The 18,772-nt window shown below is 41.4% G+C and overlaps 1 protein-coding gene across 4 annotated transcripts; it reads left to right on the top strand.

Moving 5' to 3' along the window:
* Nucleotides 1-1,815: 1,815 nt before the first annotated feature.
* Nucleotides 1,816-17,361, top strand: fli1rs (Fli-1 proto-oncogene, ETS transcription factor-related sequence; the record flags this gene model as incomplete). Of its 4 annotated transcripts, none has more annotated exons than XM_079274750.1 (10): nt 1,816-1,956; nt 7,552-7,748; nt 8,160-8,326; nt 11,741-11,944; nt 13,006-13,104; nt 14,426-14,494; nt 14,645-14,707; nt 15,520-15,567; nt 15,820-15,906; nt 16,331-17,361. In XM_079274750.1, the coding sequence occupies 10 exons, from the start codon at nt 1,939-1,941 to the stop codon at nt 16,852-16,854; spliced, it is 1,476 nt and encodes a 491-aa protein (XP_079130876.1). In that variant the 3' UTR covers nt 16,855-17,361. The 4 variants fall into 4 exon arrangements, with proteins under 4 accessions (XP_079130876.1, XP_079130878.1, XP_079130877.1 ...); XM_079274751.1 differs by lacking the exon at nt 1,816-1,956 and adding an exon at nt 2,379-2,492; XM_079274752.1 differs by lacking the exon at nt 15,820-15,906.
* Between the last annotated feature and the right edge of the window lie 1,411 nt (nt 17,362-18,772).

Here is an 18,772-nt window from a genome sequence, read left to right as displayed (position 1 = left end):
ATAATTTGCAAGTTTGAATTTAACTGCTGATTGTTTTTTTCCATTATTCAATTGTTTCGTTTGTAAAAAATAGTGAGAAACACCATCACAATGAGCCCAAAGTAACACCTTCAATGTTTGTTTTGCCCAACCAACAGTCCAAACCTCCAGATTATCAAGAACAAATTACAATAATTTAAAGGATAAACAGCAAATCTTCAGATTGGTGAAGCTGGAAGCAGGAAGTGCGGGGTTAACTTCAAAATCACAAACGATTATCATATAACTGCCAATAAACTATTCTGCTGTACAAACAGTTTGTTAATGCATCATTTAGCATCATATTTTATAAGCTCTTCATATGTTTTGAATACAAAAATGTTAATTTGAAAAGAAACTAAAGCTGTAAATGTAGTGAAGTAAAGAGATCAATATTTCCCTCTGAGATGTAATGGAGTAGAAGTATAAAGTGGCATGAAAAGAAAATACTCGAAGTGCAAGTACCTCAAATGTAAGTGCAATACTTGGGTAAATGTATTTAGTTACATTCCACTACAGCCTGTTCAGGTTAAGCCATTTCATTTGTCTCACTTTACAACTTCCTTTGGCCTTTTTGTATGAAGCCGTTTACTTCACTCCCAACAATTGTTCCCAAGGATACAAAGTGACTTCTTTTTTAAGATTCAAAATTGTTGATTATCCTCAACACAATCAGATTGAAAAAAATACTACATAAGTGCCATAGGCCTACTGTTGACTATTGAATGTAACAGGAAGTGAGGCTGAAAATGGAATTACCTGTAGAAATGGCTTTGCTGATGCACTTTTTATTGAAGGATCCTTTGCACCGGATGAACTGAATAGCTCTGTGTTTGTTCATGTTCAATAAAATGATCTTCCACGATGGAGAATAAAGTTACCTGCTTTAAAAATCCTGTGACATTCTGTTATTTTCATGAACATTCAGGAAGTTGAACAATGTAAAACAAAAGTCAGGTGCCGAATTAAAACATGCTTTTGCTTGCTGTGCTGTAATCATTCCTCCTATTCATACTGGACACTTACACATTGAGAAAGCTTTTTCAAGTCGAGTCATGGAACTAAATCTACAGTCCTCAGTAATGTGCTTAAGTTGATCTGAAGTTCATGGCTTCAGCAGTGGGAGGTAGACAAATCAAGGATATCTTCCAAAGTTTCAGTGTTTTTAGAAAAACAATAAGCCAAGTTTGTACACCTGTTCAGTAATATATATTACTGGTATATGCTGGTATGTAATGTGCCATTTTAGACATTAATGGCATGTCTCCAAAAGCACAGGTCTTGATATAGATTGTCTTTTTTTTGTTTAACCATACAAGCTATTTATACTCTGAAACTTTAAAGGCATTCAGTATCAGAGGCCCCCTTTCATTTTCACTGTGGTTGAACTATTGCAAAACATTAAGAAACTGTTTTACGTGAGAGATTGTGAGTTTCTACGAAGTTCTTCTGCCTTCCAATATGAATCTAAGGCGCGCGCGCACACACAAACAAACAACAGAGGTTTTTGTTTTTCCTTCTGAGCAGTAAATGTCGGTTTCATGAGACGCAGCGTCGGTGCTTTCAGTGTTTAAGAGTGACTTCACTTCCCAATTTAGAGAGAGAGAGAGAGAGAGAGAGAGAGCGAGAGAGAGAGAGAGAGAGAGAGAGAGAGAGAGAGAGAGAGAGAGAGAGAGAGAGAGAGAGAGAGAGAGAGAGAGAGAGAGAGAGAGAGAGAGAGAGAGAGAGCGAGAGAGAGAGAGAGAGAAAAAAAAAACGTGTCATCCGGTTATGGTCTGTGAGCAAAAAAAAATTGCAACTGCAATGGTTTGCGCCATAGAGCCAATGCACCCCTGCATGCATTGAAGTGCGGTTAGAAGGCTAAATTAGCTGCGACATTTACAAAAACGACTAAATGACAAAGACTGCGAGGCTGCTGCAATGGACTGTACGATAAAGGTACGTGTTTAAGAGTTTTTAACGCTGGTGAGAATGACAGGCGGCCACCCACATCAGACTCTGCTGAGTGAGAGAGTCAAGGCGGTGATGCGAGTTCCCCACTCTTTCCTTCTTGTACAAAATTTCCTCTTCCTTCCCGTTCGTGGTTGTATGTCGGCTCTATAATAACACAACTAACCACTACATCTTTACACTCACATATAAACAGTAATTGGTGGCCGGTTACACGCGTTAAAGAGGATTTCCAAACGCGTTTCGACTTTTTCTTTCTTCTTTTCTTCTAATTGCCGTGTTTAATGGGAGCTGCACCCCGCACTATCCACGGAACCGCAGCGCAACAACACAAATATCCACACGAAGAGTGAAATTAGAGAAGTTTTAGGAGGGGTTGACAAACTTTTAACGAAGTTAATGGAGGGATGCTGGATTTTATTGGTGCGCACAAGGCAGGTGTCCCTGAAGGCGCCATGGACCAACTTGGATACAGCGAGAGCCCCTTTTTGAAAGGAGCAGAATCCATTTCCATCAGATGACTGGTATTTCACATTTCACACTGTTACAACGATACAACTGTTCATCTTCTCCGGACGACCACCGCGCAGTCATTGTTTATATTATTACAATGTAGAATTAAAGGCCTTCAGGTCAGGACTTCAAATCGAAAAGCACATTTTAATAAAGTTAACAGTAAAAACGGATTATTGCGCAACGAGAGAAAAAGACAAACGTTTGTATTCGAGGATGTAGATCAAAAATATACAAATTCATGTTTTTTTAACGAATGTGCGTCTTTTCAACATTGGCCTGTAGTCTTTTATTTCTATTTGTGCATTAAATATTCTTAAAACCCTCTGAATAAACTCCCCTAACTTCGACGCAACATTAATACCCAATGATTTATTACAACGAATGACTTGCTATTTCAACCAAAATGTATTTATTGAGCCCAATTGCAATGGTATAAAGATGTGTTAGAATAAAACGGGGCCTCAGTGGATCGAGGAACTAATACTTGTACTCATGTCTCTTTGTTTAATTTCTAAAGAGCTATTTGGGCATTTTTGACTGTTACATAATTCAAGTTTGAGTTACATTATTCAATCGTATTTTTTAATCGTGTTATGACTTGAAGAGGTAATTAAAGGGCCAGTGCAGGACAATGGTGACATCCTGAAACGAAATCCTAAATAGTTTTTAGCCCGTTAAAAAGTGTGTTGTATTCTATTATTTAGGTTTTGGGTGTTTACATTGTGGCACACATACTGGATGATTCGTTGATAAAAAAAAAACACAACCTATTTCTTCAGATACTGTGTCGCAGCAGTTCGTGCGTTTGAGGTTATTTTAAGTGTAATTTATAGCTGCAAACGGGAGCACTTGTCAGGTGTCGTTATCTGAACTCAGCAGGCTTCCTGTCTCAAACCTCAGACTTTCCGCACTCATTTCCGCTCATGGACTAAAGAAGAAAAGAAAAGAAAAAATGTCGAAAGGGCAACAAAGCCTCTCCAGCAAGAAACGGAGTGGACAAACTGAGGCGTTGCAGTGTTGTTTTTTTAACTCTACATTGTCCGCTCACACAGGCTGGGAGGTGACGGAGGCCCGGGCCCTGCAGAGGCCCGCGTGCTGCCAGGCTCCGAGCTGTGGAAACCGCACCGTTGTTTGTGCAGCAGAAAGCGCAGCTGCTCGCGCCATGCCTTCACTTTTACTTCTGCTTTCTGCAACTCGCCTCAGACATGGCGAGCACAGAGGGCTGTGCTGTTTTTGCACAACTTGAACTCTGGCCTGGTGTTGTGTAGGCTGCACCTTGTTTTCAGAGCGTTCAGAGGTTTCAGGCCATTTTAATATCCTCCCCTATAGTCTTGATCGGCGTTTACAGCGACACAGTTGACATATTTATTAAAATATCCTTCAAGTATCTATCTGGAAGCCATTTGTGGTAGATCCAAATGTAAACAGGAGCTGAGCAACAGCTTAAAACTGTCTTAATTTATGGAAACACAGTGAAGAAGAGAGTGAGAAATAACAGACCCACAAATCATTGGGTTATTATCATCAATACTAATAGTAATGCTACTATAGTTTTAATAGTCAGATCATTTGAGTATCTGTCTCCAACGTTTAAAATCTATCTGAGATGTCACATAAAATCTTCATCAGTCCAGGGCAACACACTGTTTGATGATGAACAAAAAGAGCATGAATGAAATGAGGATTACTCATAATGCTGCTTCGGCTGCAGGAGGGAGGATAATGTTACCAAATCAGCTTATTTAACACATAAATGAAGTCATTTGTGTTTCCAAAGCAGACTTTAAATAGGCTATCAATCGTATCATTGGTGGATGCAAGTAAGTTGATGTTTACTGTCCTTGGTTGCAGTTTAGGGCAGCAGTTCCTGACCCTTTTGGCATGTGGCCCCTTAAATCAAAGCTATGTGTTAGAGCTGAAACGATTAGTTGATTGATCCGTTTGTCGATTGACAGAATCCGAGACTATTTTGATCACGGATAAGATGTTTCAGTTGGAAAGATAGTTCCAGCTTCTGAAAGCAAGAGCTTGCGTTCACGTGTCAAAACCGAATCTCTTTGCTGATCTTTTTTTACTTTTGGTTAGATCAAATAAAACATTTCATGACCTCAACTCTGACTTTTGAAGATCCGAAGTTTTCTGATGTTTTACAGAGCAAATGATTAATCCAGAAAATAACAAGCAGGTTCATCAGTACTGCAAATAATCAGCTGCAGCCCAATAGATGTGGCTCCCAAATTAGGCTGCAGCCAGGCAAAAAAATAGGTCACCCAAGCTGCTGCTCTATATACATCTAACAGCAAAAAACGAATTCACTTAACCTGTTTTTGTCTGAGCTAATTGTGTGATCTAAAGTCCCTGGCATTAAAAATGAAAAGGCTCTGGGCTTTAAAACAGTGCCAACTCCCTCTATGTCAATTCATAACATAACTTGTACTATCTAATGTGTTAAAAAGCCCCAAAAAGAACAGAGTTGAAGCTGTTGAAGTGTCTAATCTAAAAAGATATTTCTAAAGATATGGACGTCCGTGTCGTAAACACCACTCTCTCAGCTCTTGGTTTGGGCAAGACTGCATGATGCAACCCGCAAAGCTGCTGACTTGAAGCCATGTTAGAGAAGTCTCCTTGCAGGGCTTCATGCTCGCGCTTTTGCAGCAAGTGAAAAGTGTTTACTATCAAACTGAAGAAAACCGCCGTCAACTTTAGGACATCGAGGCACAGCGTCAGCCTCAAGAAGGTCATGTTTTCTAAAAAAACTTGTTTTGTGTCACTGAGCAACTGAGCTGAAACACATAGAACAGGAAGTCAGTTGTGGCATTGGCGGTCAGGCCACATTTTGGTAAATTTGTATCAGTGTGCAGAGGAGGGAGAGCGAGAGAGAGAGAGAGAGCGAGAGAGAGAGAGAGAGATAAAGAAAGAGCGGGAGTGCATGCTTGCGGTTGTGAAAGCATGAGCTTGTCACTCAATGTACAAAACTGAATGTGATGAGCGGCTGCGAGTCACGATAATATCAACAGTTTGAGTGCTAAGCACCCAAAAAACGAATCGTTCACCACGACATACAACGATTAAACTATCATGTCTTCTCATGACAGTTGTATAAGCCGTCTGTTTCACTTCCGCACAGAGAAAAGGGGCCTCTGAAGGCAGCCAGTGTGTGAGAGGACGACTGGGGGAAAGAGGACAACATGACAGAAGTAAAACAAAGCTGAGGAAGAAGAAAACAGGGAGTGCGGTCGAAAGAAAGCTGAGCAGGACAATACGAAGTCCTGTGAAACGCTTCTGTCACTTAAAAAACTGCTACTAGCATGGCGCACCCGGATCTAACGAACCATATAGACCGAACTGTCGGTGTTCAAGTTGCATTCTGGGTAATGAAGGTGCCATGTTTGTAACAAGGAAGAAAAATGCATGGAATTCAAAAACGGCCCATTGTGAGTTTAACAAGTTTAGTACAATGGAAAGTCTTTTACGACAAAACATGTTATATGGTTTTATCATTTGTGTCTTTAAATCTTAAGCAACTAATATCAGGTGAAGTTTGATTTTGAATGAGTTTTTTTTAACTAAAACCTTTTGCTTTAAAAGAGAAAAGGGCGTATCCATTACACATCAGTAAATGCTCCGTGAAGCAACATCAGCAGGTTGCTGAAATCGTACACACTGCTGACTTCTCTGTCAGTCAGTCTGCAGCCTGGAGGAAATGCCAAACTGTGTGCCATGCATTAAGATGTGGTTTACAATGCTCAGGCAACAATTGAGCTAAAAAAAACCACAGGCAAAAAACAAACAAAAAGAAAAACACAATGCGAAGGCGGCACTTCAATCAAGGCTAGTCTTCTTTCTGTCCAATGAACCCGACCCCCTCTTCTCCCCTGACCACACGCCTTTAGGGTTGTTTTCCAGCTTTGAAATGACCCAAATTTTTACATTGTGCCCCCCCCTCCCCCTCCCCCGCCTCCTCCACTTCCTCTCCCTTGGCCTGTGCCAAAAGGTTCCGCTGCACATGGCGGCCAGGTTTCCTGTAGGCCACCGACAAAGCACGGCACTGACGTACAGGGCCCAAAGACAATGCTCAACTCCTCTAAACAAACACGCACTTGCACCCACTTAGACTGCCGTGGCCGCATCGCACATGCACTCGTCTTAACGTGAGAAGCAGACGGAACAACAGGTCCGGCGTTTGCCCTCACGACTGCGTGGGATGAAAGTGCCATCTTTGGGTGGCTTTGAGGCCTCGCTGTAGGTGCTGAACACAGGAAGACGGACTTAAATCTCAATTAGACTCCACCTTTAGCTAACACCCCCCCCCCCTGCAACCCCAATCCTAACGACAAAATAAGACTGCGGTTAAGGTTACTGATGTTCTTTAAGATTCGACAGCCTCCTCACTGCCTGAAGAGTTTACTTGTGATTTCACTCCTGAGTATTGAGTGGTTTGATAACCACCTTTCTCTCTGGTTCTTTACATTTAGCATACCTCTAACGTTTTAATCAAATCACAGGGCAATGTTTTGTTGAAAAGGTTAGAAAAGAAAGCATGTGATCAGAAGATTGCCAGTTTAAACCTTTACACAGACAAAAAACAACAACTTTTGAGTGGAGAAAAGTGAACGCGAAATGGTCCCAACTCTGTTCAAGTACCTCTGAGCAAGTCACGGGTTCAATTCAAGAGCACTGCTAAAAAGACGTGTGTGTGTGTGCATATAATATAATAAGCAGATATGATTTCCTGTAACTTATTTTGATATAATTCTCTGCAAACTATGCTTACTGATTTGTTGATTCACAAACAAATTCCAAAGGGACAAAATGTACAAAGAAATTCTGATGAACTTTAAAAAGGGAAATTTGGTAATATTCACACTGTAAAAAAGTAACAGTTTAAAACTTCAGATAAAAGTCTATTGTGCCGTTATTACTCTTACAGCTAATGAGAGTTTATTTCTATTCACTGAAGTGTCTTGTGGAGTAAACAGAGTCCGTATGTGGAAAAAGGCAGTTTCCACAGGCTGTGACCCGGCACATTTAATGGCAGACACTGACCGCTGTGTCTCTGTTGGGCAGGAAGCGCTGTCCGTGGTGAGCGAGGACCAGCCCATATTCGAGCCGCCCTACACCGCAGTGCACATGAAGGCCGAGATGACGTCGCCCGGCGGGTTCAGCCACGCCTCCAAGCAGAGTCCCGAGCCCACCGAGCCGGAGTGGGTCGGGTCAGCGGCTCAAAACCCTGGCAAAAGAGGAGAACACGTCAATGGAACCAGGTGAGTCAGGGCAGGCCGGGCCACAGGGGAGCACAGGTTCCCGGACCATCTGACTGTAGATTTGTCACGGTCCATGTTAACATTTTGGGGTTTTTCCAGACCCTAAAAATGTTTCTTTATTGTTCTCGTACCAAATACAACCCTGCGTCCCTTCTTGCTTTCCATTACCATCCATCATAAGTGGAAATGTTTAGCTGAAGGATTACATAACGCCAGTGGTGGAAAGTTACCAGGTACATTTACACATAATTGTACTTTGAGTATTTTCATTGTCTGCTACTCTAGACTTCTTATACTCCACAACATTTCAGAGAGAAATAATGTGCTTTTAACTAACACTGATTAGCTCTTACACGTTTTACAAGATATCTTAATGATGGAATTACACTGTTCTCCTGCTGCCTGCTGTAGCCGCGAATCCCCTGTGGACTGCAGCGTCACCAAGCGCTCCAGACACATGAGCAACGACGGGGCCCCGATGCCGTACCAGTCCTCGTACCCGGAGCCTCGCGTCAGCCCCCAGACGGCCACCCCACCCACCAGCGCCACAGAGGAGAAGAGGGTCATCGTGCCGGCAGGTGAGCTGTGTCACTTAACCTTCAATCACCCGAACCCTCCTCCCACAAGACAGTTTCCTAAGAGCTGGAACACACTCGGCTTGTGCAATATCAATAACTGAATCAGAGACGAGCACAGCGTGGGTTTTTCCACACACTACCATCATTACTCTCCAGTGACGCAAATAAACAACAGCAGGTTTCCGGTTGTCTGCTTGTGCATGACATCAGGTTTAAAATGAACGCTATTTAAAAAGTGTGAAGTCTAGACCGTGAATTTAGCGCTCAGCACTGATGTCAACAAGAGAGAGCGACAAGCAGGAATGGATGCGTGATGAGCAGGTGGGACATTTTCTAAAATCATCCTGCTTCCTGTAGCTACATCTGAAATCACATTATTGATTGTTCTCAGGCCAAAACAGATCAAAACTACGACTAGCAATACTGCTACTGCTGTTTGAGTAGCTGTCAAACACTACAGTGCCCGGCTGCTTTAGGAAGTTATCAAGCCTTTTTAAAACAGGAAACTACAGATAAGAATAATTTAAAAACCGACGAACACATACGACTTTGTCAACTTATCGATTTAATCGACAGATCTGTAAAATTGAGTTCCTCCACGAAGAGTCACACAAATGCATTTTGTGTTCACCAGAGATGTGTTCATAAGTTTCATTCAGCCTGAAAAAGTAGAAATAAAAGTTACAAAGTGCTTCACATAGCAAACAAAGAACTCACAAAACATGGAAACAAGAATGAAAGTACTTGGAAATGTTCCCTAAATAACGAATCAGATGAAATCAGAGACCATGTGATAAAGTTTTCAAGCTCAGATTTAAAGGAAGCCTTATGAGCACTCAGGACTGATGTTGTAAACAATTTGTGTCCCATTTTTGAAGATTTCGGGGCTTAGAGCTGAGTGCCACAGGAAGTGTATTGAGAGATGAACTCAGGCATTTTCATAGGGGTTTGTTGACAATATGAAAAGTACAGAATAACATCTGCCTTATCCATAAGAACATAGAATATCTTGTAGTATCTTTGGTGCAGGTGAACTGTGAGGCGTTCCCTTTTTCTTAGCAGAGGACAATCACTGGAACACAACTTAGAGTAAAGACAGTGATGTGTCACGACTATCTAAGTAGTCACAGTCCGGGTTTCATCCTCACTATGAATCACTGGTCCAACCATCTGAAAACCAACCTGATGACATATTTTACGGTGTCTCTCTTGCACAGTTCCCATACTGTGACACCCATCACTGAAGCAGTCCAAAGCAGCACGTTTCAGTGAGTCAGTCTCTCTCTGGAGGGATCCCACCTCAGACGATTTAAATCTCAGCTCCGGGGAATCAAACGAGATGCGTCGAGGAGTCACCAGCGCCCAGTTGTTCTGCTTCATAATACACGGATGTTGCATCACAGTGGCATGTGTTCACCAAAGGACAATCAGGACACGAGGGTGTGGTGGCCTCTGTTCACGACTGACCCTCCTGCCTAATATTACGGGCAATTCACAGTCATTGTTTGCTGCTGGAAATAAGCTTACCTTCCTGAATCAGACTAGTGCTGCAACAAGGCATTGGCATCAATTTCAACAAGGGCTGGGCAGTATGGAGAAAATGAAATATTTTTTACATTATTATTGCCTTAGATTTATCAGTGAAGAAATATATTTTCATATTCTAATAAAGAGTAATAAAAAAACGTGTAGATATGTAAAAGTATTCAGTATCATGATTATTTATATACTGCCAATTCCTGCCTTAATATAACCATTTACACCATAACACCTTATTAAACATATTGTGTTGATAAAACATGTCCTTACGGGTGTCATTACATTTCCAGTAAAAGATTTTTGTTGTTGCAAATATCTAAAAGAACAGGGTTGAAAATGTATAAAGGATATCCAATGTAATGTAAGATATCAAATCGGCAGTATCGCGATGAAATGTAATTCAACTATATGTAAGACAGCAAATTGTTCTTTTGCCAACATTTTTAGAATTTGAAGATGAAAAATGCTTCATTTAAAGACAATAATAATGAAACAAGAGCGCTTTAACACATGCTCTCTGATACTAGAAGGGCACTTGGAGAGCGCAGACCTCCGCCACGGCAAAGTGACCCGTCTCACAATGTTAACGAACGTATACAATTATTTGTGTATCTGCTTCAAAACTTAATGGGCTCTTCTTTGGCCCATGCTACACCAATACCGGGCCAGTAGTTTTTCTGTGATCCTGCTCACAAACAGACCAACAAAACCGAAAACATAACCTCCATGGCTGCGGTAAATATCAGTGTGCACATAAAAAAAACATTTACAAGACCTCAACAAAGAATATTGAATCCCCTTACACATCAGAACAATTGCACAGACTGAGCAATGTTTTCTTTAACTCAAATACAATGTTAATATGTATATTTTTCCAATATTTAAATGTATATCCATTTGGCAAACACATGCAACATTGCATATAAATAAAATCGAATCCAAATGTTTTATGCAATTAACTGTATTAGACTGTTTTGCGTTACATGAATAAAAGCCCATCACATGTCTAAAAATAAACTCATTTTGTTAGCTTTTAATTGCGGTTTGCTTGAAATCCTTAATTTTGACAATAGAAATGTGTAAAACAATAAAAGTAAAGTGGAATACAATATTATAGGCAAGTAGTTTGACTAAACCAGACCACCCAACTTCACCATCAGCATGAAAAGTATCACTGGTCCTCACATCTGGGTTGTTTCCGGTGTTATTCAGCACTTTCATATCCTACAAACAAATCGCCCAAGTCTTCAGATTATTTCTGTGTGACGCTCCTCCCACTATCCTCCAGTCGTTGTTCTTTAAGAGATTTCTTTTTTTTAATTAATCAATGAAACCAACGGCATCTCTCACAATGTAAAAGGCCGGACAATGTACACTATAGATCACTACAGCAAAGGATGATTTACATGTTTTCATCCAACAAAACGCAGAGTTGGTATTAAGTATTACAGCCAGCCACAACTGCTTATAAAGACCCTCCCAGACACGCGTTATATTATAAAAAGATATTTTTGTAAGTATTTGAGTCTTATGTTTTTCCAAGACAAAAACAAGTTAACTCTTACAATTACTCCGTTTTCCTTGTTGACAAAACCAGATTGCAAATATTTTAGATATTTAAACTTGAACTCCTGGACGCAATATGTCACACACTAAGCTCCTATAAAAACCATCCTCCAGAACGATTTGTGACGTCACAAAATGATCTCGTACATATGAGTCATAAACTGAGATTTAAGGTGAGAATAGAGCTAAAAGATGTTTACCTTTAAAAAATTTAAATAAAAAGTCCTATAACAATATGAGACACTGCGTTATAAATATATCAGAGTATCCGGAGTCTTTTTCTGATCATTGTTGTTCCTCTGATGCTAGATCCAGAGGTTTGGACACAGGACCATGTTCGGCAGTGGCTGGACTGGGCCATCAAGGAGTACGTCCTGGAGGAAGTGGACGTCATGCTCTTCCAGGCACTGGACGGCAAAGCCCTTTGCAAGATGACCAAGGACGACATGATGCGTCTCACGTCGGCCTACAACGCAGACATCCTGCTCTCTCACCTCAGTTACCTCCGGCAGAGTAAGACTCGCCTCGTGTCCGAGATATCTCTCCCTTTCTCCCTCTTCAGCCGATAACATTGTTCGGTTCTCCCGACTGATCTCAACAATGTAAAAAGGTTTTCATTGTTCTGTGGCGACAAATATATTTACCTGCGCGTTATCATAAATAAAATCAGGGAAAGATATGTAGCGCTGAAATGATTCGACAATAACAAGTTTAGTCAATGGACAGAACATTGTTTGATGTTAAACGACTGAACCGATTTATCACAAAAGGACAAACATTTGCTGGTTCAGCTTCTCAAACTTGAGGATTTACTGGTTTTTATTGAGGTTTTGGACAGTGTATCGGACAACGTTGTACATACGAGTATTTTCACAATTTTCTGAAATTATATACACTTGACGATTAATCTATTACTCAGGAAAATAAAGTAAGTGTCTTACAATATTTCTGCATGTGAAGTTGTTGAAGTTTTGAACTTTATTTCAAAATTTTATTCATGAAAATCAAATTCCACTGAGGTACCGTGGTCAATAGAGGATGTGGACAAAATAATAGCAACAACTTGCAATACAGTACAGGGGCACTTACGAGTTCCTGTTGAGGCTGGAACGACATGATGCCATTTGAGGCTGAAGTTTTCATGTTGTTGCCGTCTTCATTAAGTGTTGTGACCACTGTTCCTCTTTGCTAGTGATGCAGGTTTCCTGTATATAATATGTTGTCATCATTTCTGATACTTGGCGCATTACATCATTTTGCAGTGTTATCGCTTCTGCAAATCAGTGTAACAAATGCAGCTAAAGGAGACAGTCACCACGTTCAAGTCGGGTTTTTAAGACAACATTACGACGTACAAGTGGTGGACAAAATGCCAGCAACATCTGACCGGTCCTACAGCAAAACCCCCACAGTCCTCAACAGAATCAAATCAACACCTCTCTCGTCTTTCTGTCTATTCTTTAGTACAAAATACCATTGATGACACTGAAATTATACTCTGGTATGATTGATGTCTGTTGTATCCATCTTAAAAAATATATGATCTTGACCTTTTTTTTCGTTTTCTGCTTCAGGTAGCCCTACGTTCTCATACTCCACAACTCCTACCAACACCACACCACCACTACCACCTCCACCACCACCACAACAACCCAGACTACAGGTGAAAGCAGGTGAGATCATCGACTCCATTTAAAAGTCCCTCTGGGGACAACAAACGCTTATCTAAAGATCCAGCAGTTACGGTGCAACGTTCTCATTCATTTGGAGTCGTGGTTCTGAACATCTTCTGAACATTCACTCTCTTTAAGCTCGGCTTTTGGTCTCCTGTCTACTGTTTGGTGCAGGACAGGTTGTGCCATGAGGGGATTTTAGGGTTTTTCAAGGTTATTATTACTCAATTAATTGTTATTATAGCTTAAAATTGGAGAATGGAAATAGAGGAGAGTTGAGAGTTTGTCATGGCTCCTCGAGTTTGTGGATGGAATTTTATATGAAAAAAAGAAATTACAGTTCAACTTAAATGTTCAAACGTATACATATAAATATATATATATTCTTTTTTTAAAGTTCCTTAATAGTCATGACTATCATACAGTATATGCAGTTAAACATCAATTACATTCCTATTTTTTATGTCATATTTAGTAGTGGACAGTCAATATTACTAGTAATTCAGTACATTCTCTCAAGTACCACAACCAAGTACAAATTTGAGGTACTTAAAAACCAGTGGTTCCCACCATTTTGGACTTGTTTCTCCTTATTAAAAAACAAAAAAACAGTGTCGTTGGGACCCCTTGACTTGTTGCAGACGTCTTTAAGTTGTGAGCAAGCGAAAGAGAACAGTTTCCTCAAAACGTCTAAATCGTTAGAGACTTGACTCATCAGGTTTTAAACGAATGATTAAAAATACGTTTTTTTCAGTTTTTCAATTCTCATTGCCACCATTTCCCTTCTGCCACTACCCATTAGTCATACAGTCAATATCTGTCTGAGTGTGTCTGGGTGTGAGTCAAAGCTCAGAATTCAGGGTCACATTCTCAAGCCAAACACAAAATAAGAGCAAACTACTTGAATGATTTAGGGATATAAAAATAATGTGTTGAGTTTCAGAACCGTGTTGCATAGTTTCAAGAGTCAAAAAGAATCTATGGCCCAACACTGGCCTCAGTTGACAAAACACTGATGAGTTTAAAACTCAACAGGCAGTTTCAGACAGGAAACAGCTGCACCGGCGCAGGAAATGGGGGGTATGGGTCCTGCTCCTGGGACACAATTCACAATCTTGTGGCAACAGGGGTGGCCCGGACAAAAGAAACTTTTTGGGTCATCAAATTCATTCAGACCTCCAAACTCTTAGCATCTTGGTCTCCATTTACTGACTTCCTTCCTACTACAGCTGAACCAGCCTACTGTCCACTTCAAAGCCTTTTCATGCCACGCGCAGGGCAAAGTCTCGTCTCAACCTTGTTGGGTTTTCTGTGTGTGCAGAGAGCGGTTTTGAGGAGATCAGCTGCAGGAACAGCTGGGCGGCAAACACCATGAGTGCAGTGCCAAAAGGTAGGACAACAAAAACCCGATATGAATGATCAGGATCAATGTTTCATGCATGAACAACCAAATGGTCTTACGTAGAAATTGTAAATCCTAAACTAGGCCACAGCTGAGGACTAAACCATTCCACATAAGTAACTTCATTTTGATTTGTAGGTCCCTCCATGGAGCACCAACACAGCTCAAGAGTTACAGAGCCTGCTGTAAGAATTGTCCAAGGTATGAAGGCCACGTACCAAGTATTTTCACAACACATGGACCTTCACAGCAGGCCAATTCCTGCAAACTCACATTGTGCGGGAAAGGATTGCTCAAAGTTCAGGAGCTTTATACGAAAAACAATCCCAATGTTTCCCAATAATTGTTCAGTTATAGGAGATGTGTAAACGAGACTTGAGAGTGTAAAGCCATGCCAGCTGCTCTGAGGCTGATGGGAAGGTCATTAGGTTTGATGGCATTTAATTATACACCAAATGACGATGTCAGATGAAAAGTTAATGGATCATCGTTGTCACAATCCATCCAAAAATTGTCGGCATGAAAGTCGTTGACCGACAAACTGACAGTGCCATCCCGAGAACCATGCCGCTAGTATTTAATTTCGACCTAACCCACCAGTAGAGCGGGATGAGTCTGTTCTGCACCACGTCATTATTAGTCAACGTCGAAGCTGCAGTAGCAACTGCTAGCAGCAGGTCATTTATTTTTCATGACAAATACATTTTAGAGGGTCGGAGTTCATATTTCTGAACACAACAGCAGACCCGTTTGAATCACTTCACAAATCTGGGATGTGGGAGCTGTGATTTGAATATTCCACTTCATTAAAACGAGCGCTTACTTGAAGTACTGGCACAACATGACCAGAATTGTGATGCATGTGTTGTCAAGCAACATGGAAAGATGTTCTTTCTAATCCTGAAGGAACTTGACATGGTGTAGGAGGAGGACTTGCGAACATTAAGGTTAAAAAGTTGAATAAAGTAATAAAGGTGTAACAAATGTTTTGATATGCCTTTGTTTCTTTGCAGACCCGTATCAGACATTAGGGCCCATAAGCAGTCGACTTGCCAACCCAGGTAAGAATCAAAGTACCACAAGACAAACCAACAAGGACCACACAAATGAGGCCTTTACACTGTCTGCTTTGGTAACACGACAGAAAAAAAAAACAAGCAAGCAAGTGCTGGCACACAGGCACTTAATTTCCAAAATGGAGTAAACATCAAGCGACACCTGTTGTGTCAGCAGAATTGCATCACGCTTACACTGAGACGAAATCTGGCTTCCCTCTCATCAAAATGACTGTTTGCCCTGCTGTTTCCTCACAGAAGGCCAAGCCCTCAGCTCATCCAAGAACCGAACAGCCAAACAAAGTCCATACAAGCTCCCTGACCCCAGCGCTCACAGGCCTGTGGGTAGGTTTCTGCCCCGATGTCTGTCACTTCCTCCAAGCCACACAGTGAAAAGGTCACATTTGGTGAAAAAAAAAAGTCGTAATATTACTGGGACAGAGACCTGCCCACAATAAAACTCCTAAGAACGTTTTGAAAAGAAAAACTGAGGCGCTGTCCAAGGTCCTGGAATAACTGGACGCATCAAATGGAACTGAAATCTTATTGTTTTGGTCTCTTTTATTCAAAACTTTGCTAACTTTAAAGGTTGACTGGTATCTACACACAGATGATCAAGTCATCCAAACTGTTCCAATATATTTTTAAATAATTAAGATGCTTAGAAACATTTCTCACAGCTACTATGTGTACATTTCCTGTCTTTCTTTGTGTGACCAACCAATGAAGTCGGTAACAGATTCCTTAACGCTTCCTTTTCCCCTCCCAGGTTCGGGGCAGATCCAGCTGTGGCAGTTCCTGCTGGAGCTGCTGTCCGACAGCAACAACTCCGGCATCATCACCTGGGAGGGCACCAACGGCGAGTTCAAGATGACCGACCCGGACGAGGTGGCCAAGCGCTGGGGCGAGCGCAAGAGCAAGCCCAACATGAACTACGACAAGCTGAGCCGCGCTCTGCGCTACTACTACGACAAGAACATCATGACCAAGGTGCACGGAAAGCGCTACGCCTACAAGTTTGACTTCCAAGGCATCTCGCAGGCACACCAGAATCACTCAGCGGAAGGCGGGATTGTTAAGTACCAGACTGAGATGTCTTACGTGCAGCCCTACCACAGCCACCAGCCCAAAATGAACTTCATGGGTGGCCATCCTGCACCTATGCCAGTCTCCCCCGGCAACTTCTTCAGCCCGCCGTCGACGTACTGGAACTCACCCAACAGCCCCATCTATCCCGGGTCAGCCATGACCAGGCATCCCACCACCCACTCCCACCTGAGCTCGTACTACTGAGGACGACGCCTTTCACACCGGAACGGGATAACGCGGGAGAGGAACCCAAATGTACTGGAAAACACATTTACTCCATTCAGGATGCACCTGAGCTGAACCCGGTCTGAAATGGATGTATGATGCTAGGGGTCTGATTTTATAAGGGCGTTGTTTGTTTTAGTCACATTCCTTCTTAAAAACGGATAAAACTCGAGGGGTTAAATAACTGAGGAATGCAAGGGATTGGTATTGTACGCCTCCCAAGATTTTTATAAATATACTGATTAACGGTTATTCAGATGTTATGAAACCAAGTTTATTTTGTAAGTACCTTGTTTGATTTGTACCCGTTGTAAAGCCATTGCCTTTACCGTGTGAGTAGCCAACGGTTTTGAAACTGTTATTTGACACTTTTCATCGAAACTACAGATATCACATTCAAAGACCTGACATTTGAAAAAGAAAAATTGTATAGAATGATGGTTATGTAGCAATATAACATTTACTCACGATGTAAAGCTAATAAACGATGCTTGTATCTGAAAATTGGCTCCTGTGAGTTTTATCATTTACAGGTTCAGTAAAGAAGCTTGGCTTTTTGTGAACTGACTAAATGCTTTTAGTTTGTACTTTAACGTCATACAATCTGTCAAATATTATGCTACAGCCAGCAGCAGGTTAGTTCAGCTCAACACAAAGAATAGAGACATAGCCCGACTATGTCCAAAGTAACTTCTAAAGCTCACTAATTTAAACATGATCCATATGAGATATTTAATTCAGCAAAGCTATGGGTTAGACCCGATAGCCAAGTGGTTAGGACGCAAATGCCCGACGCAGATATTCCCTGATCCGATTCCCCACATTTCCTGTCTCTCGCTCCACTATCTCAACCGAATAAATGGCAGAAAATGCCCAAAAAATAAGTAAGCCAAAATAAGCGGCTGCAGCTAAATATTGAACGAACAGATATAAAAGTGATGTCAATCGTCTCACCTAACCCTCAGCAAGAAAGTGAATAAGCTTATTCCTCAAAATAAACTATTCCTATAAAAGAAAGGATTGATGTCGGTTTAATGTTGCAAGTGACAAATAAAGGCAATCATGTAATGAGCCATCAGGACTGAATTTATCACTGTACGAACAGCTTTATTCATCAAAACCAAAGATGTCTTCATATATTGCGTGAGGTTCTGTGACCTCCTCCATCTCCACAACAGCAGAGCCCGTCACCGGCTTCTCCTCACCGTCCACCTCAACCCACGCCACTCCTTCGCCTCCGAACAGCCACTCCAACTCCTCCACTGTGTCCTCCACCTTACCGGTCAGAGACACTGCCATCGCTTCAGGCTGTGGAGTCGTCGTCCACTCAGTGACCTCTCTGGTCGTCTCTTTTTGTGGAGCTGTTGTGGTGGTGGTGGAGACCTTCCTCCTTTTTGAGGCAGTGCTGGGTTTTACTTCAGGCTCTATTGTCCACGGCCGGCTGCTGATTATTTTGGTCACTGGAAAACATTGATTAGATATTAGAATATATTCAAAATTATCAATCCAGTTCCTTACATGTCAAAACATTAGAATACATTTAATCTCGCAGTGGGTTCCCGGGATGGCATATTATTTTTTATAGCACCTTTAAAAAAAAAAAAAAAAAAAAAACATTACACTGTGCTTTACAAAACAAGAACAAAATCACAGACATACAGCATATTGAGACAAGAGGTACACATAATGACATGAAAGCCCGTTTGCCTCTATAGAAGGATGAGGCTGGTGCTTTTCAGCTGCAGGCCCGTGTACGTGGGATTGACTCAAAATAAACCGCAACAATGTTGCTTATTGATGAGTTTTTAAAACAACGGAATTCTACTTCACAGAGAAATAAGCTACAGCAGGCTTTGGCTACACAGACAACACTTGTTACTTTTCATGGGATTCGTTG

The sequence above is a fragment of the Melanostigma gelatinosum genome, assembly GCF_949748355.1.
Source record: "Melanostigma gelatinosum genome assembly, chromosome: 9".
Lineage (NCBI taxonomy): Eukaryota > Metazoa > Chordata > Actinopteri > Perciformes > Zoarcidae > Melanostigma > Melanostigma gelatinosum.
Note: the sequence above shows the minus strand (reverse complement) of the source record. Positions and strands in the feature narration are given on the sequence as shown.